The 13,437-nt window shown below is 34.9% G+C and overlaps 1 protein-coding gene across 3 annotated transcripts; it reads left to right on the top strand.

Annotated features, from left to right (window-relative positions):
- Positions 1-4,059: 4,059 nt before the first annotated feature.
- On the top strand, positions 4,060-11,283 carry LOC149225579 (3-epi-6-deoxocathasterone 23-monooxygenase CYP90D1-like). 3 transcript variants are annotated; one of them, XM_089377162.1, is made up of 10 exons: positions 4,063-5,228; positions 8,199-8,523; positions 8,647-8,796; positions 8,944-9,213; positions 9,607-9,696; positions 9,780-9,858; positions 9,975-10,081; positions 10,213-10,334; positions 10,696-10,844; positions 10,975-11,283. In XM_089377162.1, exons 1-9 carry the CDS (start codon positions 4,969-4,971, stop codon positions 10,790-10,792), a joined length of 1,500 nt encoding a protein of 499 aa, XP_089233288.1. In that variant the 5' UTR covers positions 4,063-4,968; the 3' UTR covers positions 10,793-10,844; positions 10,975-11,283. The 3 variants fall into 3 exon arrangements, with proteins under 3 accessions (XP_089233289.1, XP_089233288.1, XP_089233287.1); XM_089377161.1 differs by having other exon boundaries at positions 4,068-5,228; positions 10,978-11,283; XM_089377163.1 differs by lacking the exon at positions 10,975-11,283 and having other exon boundaries at positions 4,060-5,228; positions 9,975-10,077; positions 10,696-10,760.
- Positions 11,284-13,437: the final 2,154 nt, after the last annotated feature.

Here is a 13,437-nt window from a genome sequence, read left to right as displayed (position 1 = left end):
TTAGATTCCAAAATGAAATGTTTTTCTGATTCCACAGCCCCAAACATGCAAAATATACACACTCGTTCTTCCCAAACTTCTTTAGGCCTTTTCCACTGTCTTGTTTCACATAGAAGTTGATGCGAGTTGGTTCTTAATTGAGCAATAAGAACCTTAGCCCTCCATGGAATGCTAGCTCCATTGAATTATTTTTGTTGTAGATCACAGGTAGGGTTGAATTCCTCAATGTAGTACTTCTTCTTTCTACCCAACTCTTTTCCCATACTCGTTTACGAAACTTCCTCATAACAAAATTTGTAGCTCCTTGTTATTTGTGGGACAGCCATTGAGGTAGATATTCCATTTTTGCATCCATGTGTGGTTTTGTCTCATCGATGTTTTCTTTCTTTCACTCATGCCTTCATTGAAGATAACATTAGGCCATCCACCTACTCTCATTTAGCAATTGCTTCGTTTCACTCAACATTATCTCATAAGGTACTCAACTTTTTATTTTGAACTTGTTCATGATCAAACATTTTTGAATTTTCTCAATTTGTTTCCATTTTGAGACGGGGTGTTGCTAGCCCACAATTCACACCCATATAGCATCACTGGACAAACTCGGAGTCCAAAAAGCACTTTAATGGTCCAATCCCATAACTTTGCCTCTCTACCTCTGTTTTGAAGAGCATATAATGATTTCGACCATCCTAAAATTCTCTTCTTTCTGCAGTCCTCCCAATTAAGTTTGTTGTTGAAATCAATATTGAGGTACTTGTACTCATTTACTTCCTCGAGAATGTTGTAGTCCTCCCAATTAAGTTTGTATTAAGTCTGTTGTTGAAATCAATATTGAGGTACTTGTACTCATTTACTTCCTTGAGAATGTTGTAGTCCTCCCAATTAAGTTTGTTGTTGAAATCAATCCCGAGGTACTTGTACTCATTAACTTCTTCAAGAATGTTGCCTTCAAAGAAAAACGTATGTTGGCTATGCTTCCTTTTATTAGAGAAGATCGTTATTTTGGGCTTGCTAATATTGACTTGCATCCCCACTACTTTACAAAAATGTTCAAGGACATATATGTGCCTCTTCAATCTATGGGCCAATTTAGAAATCAATACAATATCATCAGCATATAAAAGAAACTTGATCACAAACTCCCCAAATCAAACACCATCTCGAACATATATAAATAAAATAAATTAACCATTAATTTTTTTAAATAAATAAAAAAATATAATATATTTATCCTTATAATATTATCACATTTAATTAACCTATCACCCATAAAAAAGAAGAAGAAAGAAGTAAGTAAACTTATTTGTTGATTTTTAAGAGATTATTTATATCGATGACCAACCCATCTAGAATTACACACAGGTAACGTTAGTTTCAGAAAGAACTATTACGCAACAAAAATGGGCAAGGATTTAAACAAATTGTTCATGTTACATGGTATTGGATGCATAGTAAAATTAAAGAGTATGATATATTATATATCATATATTTGTTTATTTGTTTAGGTTGTTTATATATATTTTTATTGTTAGGAGATATTGTAAAATAGATCATTTTTTAAATTATTATATTTAACTTAACACAAGTCATTAAACCTATTTTCCTGATTATCAACAACATAAAGCGTCCCAACCAAGCCCCTCTACCAAATAAATGACCTAAAATAAAGTGCCCGCCTTTAGAAGCATGATCTTTCTCCAACATCTCTACTTGGCAAGATATGGGGTTCATTAGCAATTTAAACAAAATTTAGATAGTATTAAAAAATGGAATCTTATTAATTATTTTAATAGTGTTACTTTTAATATTTCCAAAAAATATATATAAATTTGATGTTTACAATTGAATTAACTTTTTTTTAATTATAAATTTTGCTGGTATGTTTTAAGGAAAAGGGGAAAATGTTGAATTTGGACCCTACTTCCTCACTTTCCTCTAAATGGAATTTCTTATTAATAAAGTTGCACACCACTATTAAATCTATATTACTCACTTTCCTCTAAATGGAATTTCTTATAGATAGAGTTGCACCCCACTATTAAATCTATAAATAGAGTTGCACCCCACTATTAAATCTATATTACTTGATTTTAGTACAACAATATCTGTGGGTAGGCTTCCTCTTTGACTAGATTTGCTTTAGTTTAATCTTTGCCCCCTTTCTGGCTTTTCCATGTTTTTTCATTGATTTGTTTGACTTGTTTTATTCATATTTTATTTCGCTATGACATACTTGTTTTTTCATTTGACTTTTATTTTTCCTTGTGTGAATGGGTTACACTGCACTGAAGTCTCACAAACCAAGAAAAACTCTGAAAGAAAAGCATTGTATATTAAAAAAAAAAAATTGTAATCAATGACATTTAGAGTAGACTCTAATGCTTTGAATGCAAAAAAGAAGAGAAAAGAAAAGTAGTAAAAAAAAAAAACTTGGTATATAAATTTGAGTTTGAGACCAGGGAAAGCTTAGCACTCATATAATGTTAAATGGTTTTTATTAACAAATATTTTGAGTTAAAATTTTTATTATATAAATATTTTTGGAATATTATATTTTATTAGGGATATATTGCATCAAGTATTTAATATAAAATTTTATACTTATTATAAAATGATTTATGCCGAAAAATCTCTGGTTAACTTGATATGGATCACAGAAGCTTCAATTCAACAAAATGATTTATGTTTAAATATTTTATTTTGTTTATGTTTGTAAATTTTATTTTTTTTTTAGTATTTTCGTAAAAGGGTGAGGATACACGTTAATATTACCAGTATAAGTTAAAAAACATAATCAACATAAGTTCTATTTTGAAGGCAGCATTCTGGAAGAGGTTGCAAATTACAAATATCTAGGAATTGACTTCAATAAAAATCTAGGTTGGGATGGTTGCAGAAAGAAAAGAACTTTGGGGAGTTGGAAAACATTTTATGTTTTTCAAAATAGGTGTAGAGAGACATAGTTATGGGACTGGGAAACCATTCTAACTCTTTTTGGGCTTTTAGTGATTCCGTGGGCCAACAGTACATCCGACATGCAGTGGAAACAATTCAGAAGCGTTTGATTACAAATTCAAAATTAAAAGCGCAGTTCCCTATGCTATCTTGTTAAGTGAAATAGGGGCTGCTCTTATTGAAGCAATTGCTATGGTGCTAGTCATAAGGTATTTTTTTAAAATTGAGCAAATGGGAGAGTATTTTTAAAAAATTGAGCAAATGAGAGAGGGCAGATGGCCTAAAGTTGCGTTTAATGACATATTGTGCAAAAGAAAGAAGACTTGGATGCGGAAAAATAACAAATGGTTTAGTAAATGGGGTAGAGAAACTCGGAGTCTTTATTGTGAGACTTCACAAGAAAAAGGCCTAATACAAAATCTATATAAAAAAGCAATTTGTTTCACAAACTATCTTTAATTTTTTGTACCTTAAAATAATTTTTTCTCTCTTTCTTTAATTATTAAAAATAGCGTGAAATGTACATATAAATATTGTTTTCCATTAAAATAATTTTAAAGGTCCTGCTGAAAACCTTTGAAAAGATAATTAAGGGAAAAAAATATGAATTTTTAATTTTTTTAACAATATGATAAAATAATCTCTAATTTTCCTCTAAGCACTTCGAAATAATACATAATGTCCTGGAACTTTGAGTGTTATAAATGAAAATTTGAAATTTTCATAGTTTCAAACAGTTAACCAGGGTCAGGAAAGCATTAAAGACAATTCTGTTCCAGAAATAAAACTCGCCCACAGATTCATGAAAATTGAACTTGACTTTTAAGTGGAAGGCCAAATTTCATTTAAAAATCCCGTACGTGGGAATCATTGACATTTCAACAGTGAACGATGGGAATAAAACAAAATTGTACACACAGAATAATTTTTTATTATGCCCCAGCATAGGATAATTTTTTATTATGCCCTAGCATAGATTCATAAGAGAATGTGACAGTATCAATGTGAAGGAGGGAGAGAATATGAGATAATGGGACAGTATGAATAAGGGAATGTGACAGTATCAATGTGAAGGAGGGAGAGAATATGAGATAATGGGACAGTATGAATAAGGGAATGTGACAGTATCAATGTGAAGGAGGGAGAGAATATGAGATAATGGGACAGTATGAATATGGGAATGTGACAGTATCAATGTGAAGGAGGGAGAGAATATGAGATAACGGGACAGTATGAATGTGGGGGGTGAAGGAGAGAATATAAGTCAATAGTCTGCAATTACAGTACTGCCCAGATTATCAGCACAACCCACGTGTAAAATGAGAAATTCAAAATACACAGTGAAATTCAGTGCTGAAGAAATAAAATGATGCTGCTCGCTAACGTGCAGAATCATACTTGACAGATTTAATAAAATATGAAGAAAGAAACCCTCGCCACAGTAACCCTAAAATGTGTCTATGGATGAATCGTTATAATCACGTTTGCTTTCTGACCCTACCATTTCACATGGTTTGGTCCACTTCTATAGTTGGATTTAATGTATTTGGAAAGTTTTGGAAACGTCTGAGTGATTGCCTTTTCTTCTAATATATTAAAAATTGCTGTTACCAATGAGGGTCATCGTAGCATTAAATACAATTGGAAGCTGGACCCATGATATTGCATTTTGTACTGTCATTCCTTGGGAAGCCCAACTTATTTATAGGCTCATTGCACATACAGGTTCGTTATAGGCTCATAGCACATTCACACGCCTTCACACCTTCTTGTCTCTGAACATAAAATTGTACTACATCTGGTTTTGTTATCTCGGCTCTGTCAAAAAAGACGGCTGCAGGCTTTTAGTCCCACTGAATTAATAACAATGGGCATTTCCTGGTAAGGGTGATGACAGAAGGGCCGTATAAAGGGGGGCAGGCGGAAGGAAAAAGGCTGAGCATAAGTTACCTGTAACTAGTCCCAGCAGTGGATAGACACAAGTGGTCAGAAGGTTTTAGATATAATAATATGGAGCTCGCTCGGAAACTGTTGAGCTTTTATTTTAAATATGATATAGCTGTTGCAGCATCATGCATGTCCATCATCATGGCTGGGATTGGTTGGACTATACTGGTATGGAGTAAAGCAGGGGAGTACAGAGGAAGAAGACAGAGGGCAGTGCTTCCTCTGGGCAGCTTGGGATGGCCCTTCATAGGAGAAACCTTGGAGTTCATTTCCTCTGGGTATTCCTCACGCCCTGAGAATTTCATGGACAAGCGCCGACAACTGTATGTTAATCTCTAATGCTTCTCATCTCTGAGTTATGTTGAGGGATATGTGTATTTCATGAGATTTGTTTATGCTGAGATGATGAAGTATTTGGTGTTGGTGGATATAATTTTCTGCTTGTAGGGTTGCTTCCTCTATTGATTGGAATGGAATTTTACTGAGATATATGGTTTCCAAATTGACTTAGTTCACATATTCTATATGGTTTCTGTAAATAGTTATTATGGCTGGGTGAATGGCTCAAATGGAAATCCAAACTGAAACTCTCAGCCTGCATGGTGTCTGAGAGCTAAATAGATAGATAGACCTATGTGAGAAAGACGCATTACAGTCCATAGATACTGAAATACTCATAGTTTTGCACTGAAAGTTGGTCCATGCAGGCTTGAAATTCACAAGGCCTTTTGTCTAGAGAACTGTTTTTCAGTAATAATGTTTTTTTTCCAAATGTAAACTCACATCACAAATTGAAAGATTAGATGTTCCAGGAGAGGATAAGACCATTTTTGGTTGAATGGATCATACGCCCTGGGAATTTTACAGAAAATACTCTGATGAACAGAGTGAAAATTAGAATTATAGTTTTCCAGTAGTCTTAATTAGCTCATCGTTTATGGTCACTGTAAACAATCATTCTGTCTGTTTCTCTGGCTTGATGATGCAAATTAAAATTTCCAGATTGTGTAATCCATCTCCTTTCTAGAATCTATCTAGAATACTAATAATGAAATATCCATGGTGTTGTGATGAAATTGATTCATTCAGATCTGGAATATCACAATTACCCTTCTTTAGACAATATTTTTTGAGTGATAATCTTCTTGAGTTCACATGTTTGCAGAGTGGATAAGACAGTTTTTCATCTTTACATATTAAGTATATTTTATTTAAATTAATTCTTATTGACTGGCTTAGATAAATAGGAGCCAGGTTAACCAATTATATAAGAACTGCTCTGTTTTTCCAACATTGATAAACAGGAGCCAGGTTAACCAAGTAACTTTCTTTTTATCCATAACTTTTGAAATATTCATAAAACTACAATCTAATTAAAGCTCGCTTGCTTTCTTTACACGCACAGAACGAATTCAACGAAACCTGTCAAATATTTCTTTTTCTTTCTGATTTTGTTCTCGTTTTGTAAAACACTCAGATCCCGCGGTTGCAGCCGAGAAAAATATAGATATATTTTGTGTTGATTTTGACGAACTGACGTGTCTTAGTTATACTCAATTCCCCATGAAGTTTGTCCCCTAATTTTAGAATAACGAAAACCAGCGGGAGACGTACTCACAAAGTCAACAGACATCTTTATATGTTGTTACACCACTTCACTTTCCCACGAGATTTTTTTGGGAGGCAAGACGAATAGATTCAGTCAAAGTTCTTTGCACCTGCAACTTTTTTTACCAGGCAAGCCAAACAGATTCGGTCAAATTTCCTTGCACCTAGCTTTCTTTCTCTCAGTTTTGTCAGTGTATCATTGATTAGAGAGCCACACCCAGTGCCCTCCAGAATAGGTTAAAATCTCTCCACGTGAAGCCTTGAAATTTTCAAGTCAGATTATCTGTCATTGTAATCTCGGCATTTATAGTATGTCCATAATTTAGGTGTACACTATGTACTGAATACTTGCATGTTCTGATTTATACATGGTTAAAATTGTAATTTCAAGCATGTCGTTCACTTAAAAAAACCCTAAACTTCCAGAGTGCAATCATTGCGGAAATAACAAAAAATTGAAGGAATTACAGGTGCAATTTTAAAATTTTGGACAAATTATTGATCAAGTAATGAAAAAAATTCTTCAAAATTCACCGATGAAGCATTTCGAGAATTTGCAAAAGTTAAAATACATATTTAAGTTTTTAACAGTGTTTTCATGTTACTCAGCCAAACTGTCCTTATAGAGCCGAATCTGTATATAAGATAAAAATGGTTTCAATGCAGTTTGAGTTGCTCACCTATAAGCCTGTAAACAGCCATAAATGGATTTGTTTGCTTCTGAGATTTCGCTGAACAGCCACTACTGGAAATTGTGGATTTACCGTCCACAATCTTTACATTCGGTGTGGTCGGCCTTCTCAATGTCCACTCATTCCTTCCATGATTAAAAAAACACACCAGTATTTTTATTTTGCATGCAAATTTATCAGTATCATGTACACGTGTGGTCAGGGTTTATTGATTTCTGTGTGTCCAGAAGCTGAGATGAACTTCTGTCACTGTAATACTTCCAAGGGAAAAGTGGGCTGAGGGTAGCTGTACTTTTTGTCGTGTGTTAATCATTAACCAAATGGTCCCATTCCAGTTGTTTTTTCGGACAGGATTTTCCAGTTGGCTTTTCAGACCGGATTTTGACTCAGTTTGAAAATAATAATTATCACAAACTTACAATTTAATTAAATAAAATATTTTTTCCAGGTTATTTTTACTGTGGCATTGTCTAAATATTAAATGTTTTGGATTTTTTTGATCAGCTAAATGTTTTTTTTGAAATTTTAATGTTTGTTATTTAAAATATGTTTTTAACTGGATTCAGTACTACTCTAGAAAAAATTTAATCTTTGTTATTTAAGATATGTTTTTAAGTTTAAAAATTTAATCTTTGTTATTTAAGATATGTTTTTAAGTTTTAACTGTATATATAGATTCAGTACTTTGGAAAACCTCTTAAACACTCAAATTGATTGTGGAGAATTCACGATTCTATCATGTGCATGGAGATTCTGAACAACTTAAACTAAAAAATGAATAAAAAACACTCCAAAACCTGTAACAGCAGATAGACTATTACTTTTAAATTGATATAGATGGTCAAAGTGTAATTTGGCATCAAACTGGATTTTTTTTTTTTTTAACCTGACATATGATAGACGAAATTTAATTGTAACTGATATGGGACACGGAGAGAGATTCAGTGTGCTTTTCCTTATGAAGGCCTAACTCTTTGCTTTTTCTTTGATCAGCTATGGAAAGGTATTTAAATCACACCTCTTTGGTAACCCCACGATCATATCAATAGACCTAGAAGTCAGCAAGGTGGTTATGCAAAACGATGGCAGGATATTTGTTCCCTCTTATCCCAAGTCACTCAACGAGCTCATGGGGAAGTCTTCAATACTTATGCTAACTGGGAACTTGCAGAAGAAGCTGCACGGCCTCAAAGGGGGTTTTCTCAAATCTATACAGCTGAAAGAGCAGATAACTGTGGACATAGAAAAATACATTCTGAGCTCTATGACAAACTGGAAGGACAATCAACTCGTTTACATCCAAGAAGAAACAAAAAATGTAACCACAAAATGCATTTATTGTAAATGCCAATGACATACATATTAATTTGTTTTTTAGAAGTTTCATGTTTATTCTACATTTTCAAAGTCTGGTACCCTTATCAGCTGTTTTATTGGACAGATAGCATTTCATGTACTCTTGAAAGCTCTGATGAGTCTTAGCCCGGGAGATGACATGGAATGTCTAAAACAAGAATTCAGAAAGTTCATCTCAGGTTTGGTCTCATTGCCAGTTAAGCTACCTGAAACAAGGCTCTACAACTCATTGAAGGTAAGACTGATCTGTAAATATACAACAGGCCATCATATCATATTGTTAATGTTACAAAGACGTAGAGAAATAGAGGTTAATATGACTGTATGGGTTTCTCTGTCTAAATAATTTTGGATTCTGATGAGGAACCTGGTATTGCTGAAGGCAAAAGCAAGAATGGTTAAGATGGTACACAGAATCATAGAAGAGAAGAGGTCAAACTATGCCACCTGCAATTACCCAAATCGTCCAAAGGATGTGTTAGACGTGTTACTGCAGGAAACAAATGATACAGCAGAGCAATACTTCTCTATGGATGTCATATGTGATAACATGATAGATTTGATGATTCCAGGAGAAGACTCGGTACCAATGCTAATGACTCTTGCAGTCAAGTTTCTCATAGATTGTCCCGATGCACTACAACAATTACAGGTATAATTCCATGGGGTTCATGTGGCCTCTTAATCCTCTATTTTCAATTAATACTCACCATAATGCCTCTATAGAAGATGCATTGTCTTCAGAGATTCTGATTATTAATTAATTGAATGTAAATTTTCTATGTTCTTATATATCGTACAGGGATTTCCTGTATTAAAATATATATATATATATATATTTTATTCTTTCTAAATTTATGTTCATGAGTTAAACTTATTTAGATCCCAGATTTTGAGAATATTTCAAAATAGATAAAATTGAGTTTAAAAATTGATCTCTCTCTCATCCATCCATCGGATTATTTTTTGAGGTCACTCCTGTCCATCCAATTCTGAAATAAAAATAAATAATTCATTTGACCATGCTTTTCTTATTTGGTTTCAGGCTGAAAACATGAAGTTGAAGGAATCCAAGGAACAGAAGAAAGAGCAGCTGACTTGGAACGATTATACTTCCTTACCCTTTACTCAGAATGTGAGTGGGCTTGTCATTAATTAATATCCACTATAAGCTTCAATGATATGTTGAAATGTAACTGAGACTCTGCTAATTTTCAGGTGATAACCGAGACTTTGCGAATGGGGAATATCATAACTGGTGTGATGAGGAAAGCATTGCAGGACGTGGAGATTAAAGGTAGAATAACATGACATCTGGTTTATTTCTAATTCGAGTATTGCTTTGATGAACTCACATCAAAGTTTGTAATGAATATTCATATGCTAATTTTTTTAGGGGGTGGGGGTTTATAGGGCACTTCATTCCTGAAGGATGGTGTGTGCTCACATACCTGAGATCCATTCACCTTGATGAAGACTTTTATGAAAATCCACACAAATTCAATCCTTGGAGATGGCAAGTCAGTGCCTTTCTGAAATTCATTTCCTCTGTAATTTTCCATGTTTTTAATGCATCATCCTGCCACTTGATAAAAAATGGTGTGATCATACACTGGGACATGACTTCTTTTTCTTTTTCTTTTGTGGTCAGGAAAAGGATCCAAGTGGCAACAGTTTTATTCCATTTGGAGGAGGCCACAGACTTTGCCCCGGCATTGACATGGCAAGGCTGGAAGCTTCCATCTTCTTGCACCATCTTGTGACCCAATACAGGTCAGAAAATCAACTATCTCAATACAGAATAGGGATATCTGTACTATAATTAGACTGTTTTTTTTGCTTTGAAAATCATAGAAATTTTGGCAATATTTTGTTAAAATCTGGCAGGAATTTTTGTAAGTCCAGGTTATAGCTGTAAAACTTCAAGATTTTGAGTGCCCCAGAAATTTTTGATAGTGCTGAATCCATTTCCATTATAAAAATATGATTCAAACACTGCTATTGCAATATTTGTTGAATATTTTTTTGCTCAAATTCCAGTCACTTTTAACCCTCCGACAATTCCTCAACTTCGGTAAACGATACCATTACCATTTATGGCATATTCCTGACATTAATTTATTGGTTTATGCAGTTGGGAGGCAGATGACGATTCCATTGTGAGTTTCCCAACTGTACAAATGAAGAAAAGATTGCCCATCCGAGTCAAGAAGATCATTTCAGAGTGCTAACTATACAAAATATTATTTCTGTTTTGACAAATATGGCATCATATAAATTAAGGTGAGATTATTCTTACTAATTATGTATGATTCCTCTTTTCCTGAAAGCTGTCCGCACAAATATATAGTTTTTAAATCACAAGAGATCATTAACTTTTTCTTGTTCTTTTTAACTTTTGTTTTTGGGACAGCAGAGCCCGTGATAAAAAGGAAGCTTAATTAAATATTGAGCACATATTCCTGTCAGTGTGGAAATATTATTGTGGTCGGTCTTCAATACTTGGGCAAATACGGGTGTATACATAATATCAACTGTGACACTTTTGCAATAACTTTTGTAGCTATCCCTTTTTATGGAGGAAAGCATGTAAGGCATTTGAATTTTTGTAGAACGAGGATGATAAAATTTCGGCATAGAGATATAAAGTTTGTAATGGAATTTTTGACAGGAATATTTGAGGATGGGTTTTTCTGAGTAATAAGAATAATAATTTGATTTTCATGGTTCAGCACTTCTAAAACCTTATTTTCAATTAAATTGAAAATGTTAAATATTTTTTTAATTTTGAAAGTTTTTTTATTATTTTTTTTTATTCAAAAATGAAAGTTCAGAGTACTATTTCATGTTAGAATTAATGGAGAATAGGGTTTTATTGTTATGTAGTTGTAATTTTCGTTTTCATAGTTATTCAGTTCTTATTCTTTAGGGATATGATTTGTTGTCCCTAACAAATTGTATCTATTTAATATTGGAGATTAATGTGAAGCCTGTGTGGCGTTTTGCTTGAGGTAGCTCTTGGTGATCCGCACATGTGAGCTTCTCTTGTGTTGGTTTGTCATTTCATGTCTTCCCTGTGCTACTCTTGACATGGTATCAGCGCTGCAGGACTATTAATCATGAATGCTGAGTTCAGGGTGCGACTGAAGCAGATTCGTCACGAGGTTTAAGTGGATAAACGCGACGGTCGCAGAGGAACACTTCCACACATTTCATCTCCAAAGCTCGGTGTGAGTGCTACGTAAATCTTCGTGACTAAGCTTTGCATAGCTGTGACGATCTTCGCGAGACCATGGTGTATAAGAGTGCCGACTATGTAAACAAGAGAGGGGCTATGTGGAGGCCGGATTGCTGAGGGATTGTCGTGAATCAGAAGAGAAATTCGACTGCGAGGGCTGCGTGGTGGCTGCGCGACCCTGTAGCTGCGTGTTTTCCTTTGAAAGTGTGCTTGAGGTGGTTGTGGCAACTGTGGCGTGAGCAGAGGTTGTTGCATGGTATCCTGCGTGCGTAGACTGGTGCGGATTGCCATGTGAAGGTCACGCGCAGAAGTGCTGAGATCTGATTGTTGTGCGTAGTGGGCTGAGAGAGGCCGTGGATTCTTTGTTTGTCGTGGCGCTAGAAAGAGGGTGTGGTAACAATTGTGGAGAGAGCAGTCGCAAGTGTGGAGAGCGGTCTGTCTGGAGCACACGCAGAGTCGCTGAGGGTGATAGCCACAGATCGAGTTTGTCTTTTCCTTCGCTGCTTGATGATGGTTTGTTGTTCCTCCTCCTCCCCACGGTAGGCGCCAGTGTAAGCAAAGAGATTGGTGTGGTGCAGAAATAATTGGTGTGGTGAAGTTGGTTGGTGAAAACTGAATGTGCCATCTTTTTACTTGCTGCGGTGGTCCCTTGCAACAAAACGTTTCAATAATTATCGCTCAGATAATTAAAGCTTTTTTTAATTGAATTTTTTTTGCAAAGCTTTAATTAAAATTTTGGAGTTCTTTTAATTGAAGGGCTCTCATTATTTGAAGGGATTATTATCTGATATTAAGAGGGCATTTTAAAAAAAAGAAGGATTTGGGGTCAGCATTTTTTTTTGTAAAGAAGATGTGGGGTTTGTTTAAATTATTGAAGGTTTTATTCATTCAAGATGAATAATCAAATTGTTGAAGCTTATCTCAATGAGAGTAATAAGCTTGATGGTTCCAATTACACTAATTAGAAGTTTAAGCTCCAGACTCTGCTTGAGGGACAGAATGCCTATGGCATTGCCACCGGTGAAAAGGTCAAGCCGACTACTACAACTGGTGGATCGAATATAGCAATTCAAGACTGGGAGAAAAGGGAGATGAAGGCAAAGGTTCTCCTCAAGTTATCAGTCAAAGATTGCATCATCCCTCACATTCGGGAGTGCAAGACGGTGAATGACATATTGACGATTCTCAAAGAAATGTATGAGATCAAGAACACCAATCAAACTTTGTACCTCAGGAAGAAGAATCTTTCCATCAAGATGGAGGAGAATGAGTCTATTTCTTCATTCGTATCCCAGATAAAGGGGGTTAAAGATAAACTAATTGATATCCATCAGACTGTGGCAAATGATGATCTGGTGACGATTACCATGAACGGCATGATGGATGATTATCAGATGTTTATAACAGGATTGAATGCAAGAGAAAAGCCTCCAGGCTTTGAAGAGCTTATCGGGATCTTGCTACAAGAAGAAGAAAGGAGGTTGTCTCTCAAACCTCAAAATCCAGATCTTGCATTAATGACCAAGTTCAAGCCAAAGGGGAAAGCAGTGGCTGATCACAGGAAAGGCAACGTATCACGAAAAAGGACACCACAAGGTATGACCTCGCATAAACATGACTCTGCTCCTAAATGTTTTT

This window comes from Pinus tabuliformis, chromosome J (assembly GCF_031772625.1).
Source record: "Pinus tabuliformis cultivar Carrire ecotype Pingquan chromosome J, CPIR1, whole genome shotgun sequence".
Taxonomy (NCBI): Eukaryota; Viridiplantae; Streptophyta; class Pinopsida; order Pinales; family Pinaceae; genus Pinus; species Pinus tabuliformis.
This window is presented reverse-complemented; position numbering and strand designations above follow the sequence as displayed.

What these genes read in the sequence shown, in the direction of transcription:
- LOC149225579 (XM_089377162.1), top strand. Translation starts at nt 4,969, where the DNA reads ATGGAGCTCGCTCGGAAACTGTTGAGCTTTTATTTTAAATATGATATA. An exon ending in ATGGACAAGCGCCGACAACT is followed by an intron (nt 5,229 to 8,198) that starts GTATGTTAATCT and finishes TTCTTTGATCAG; the next exon opens with CTATGGAAAGGTATTTAAAT. An exon ending in CATCTTGTGACCCAATACAG is followed by an intron (nt 10,335 to 10,695) that starts GTCAGAAAATCA and finishes TGGTTTATGCAG; the next exon opens with TTGGGAGGCAGATGACGATT.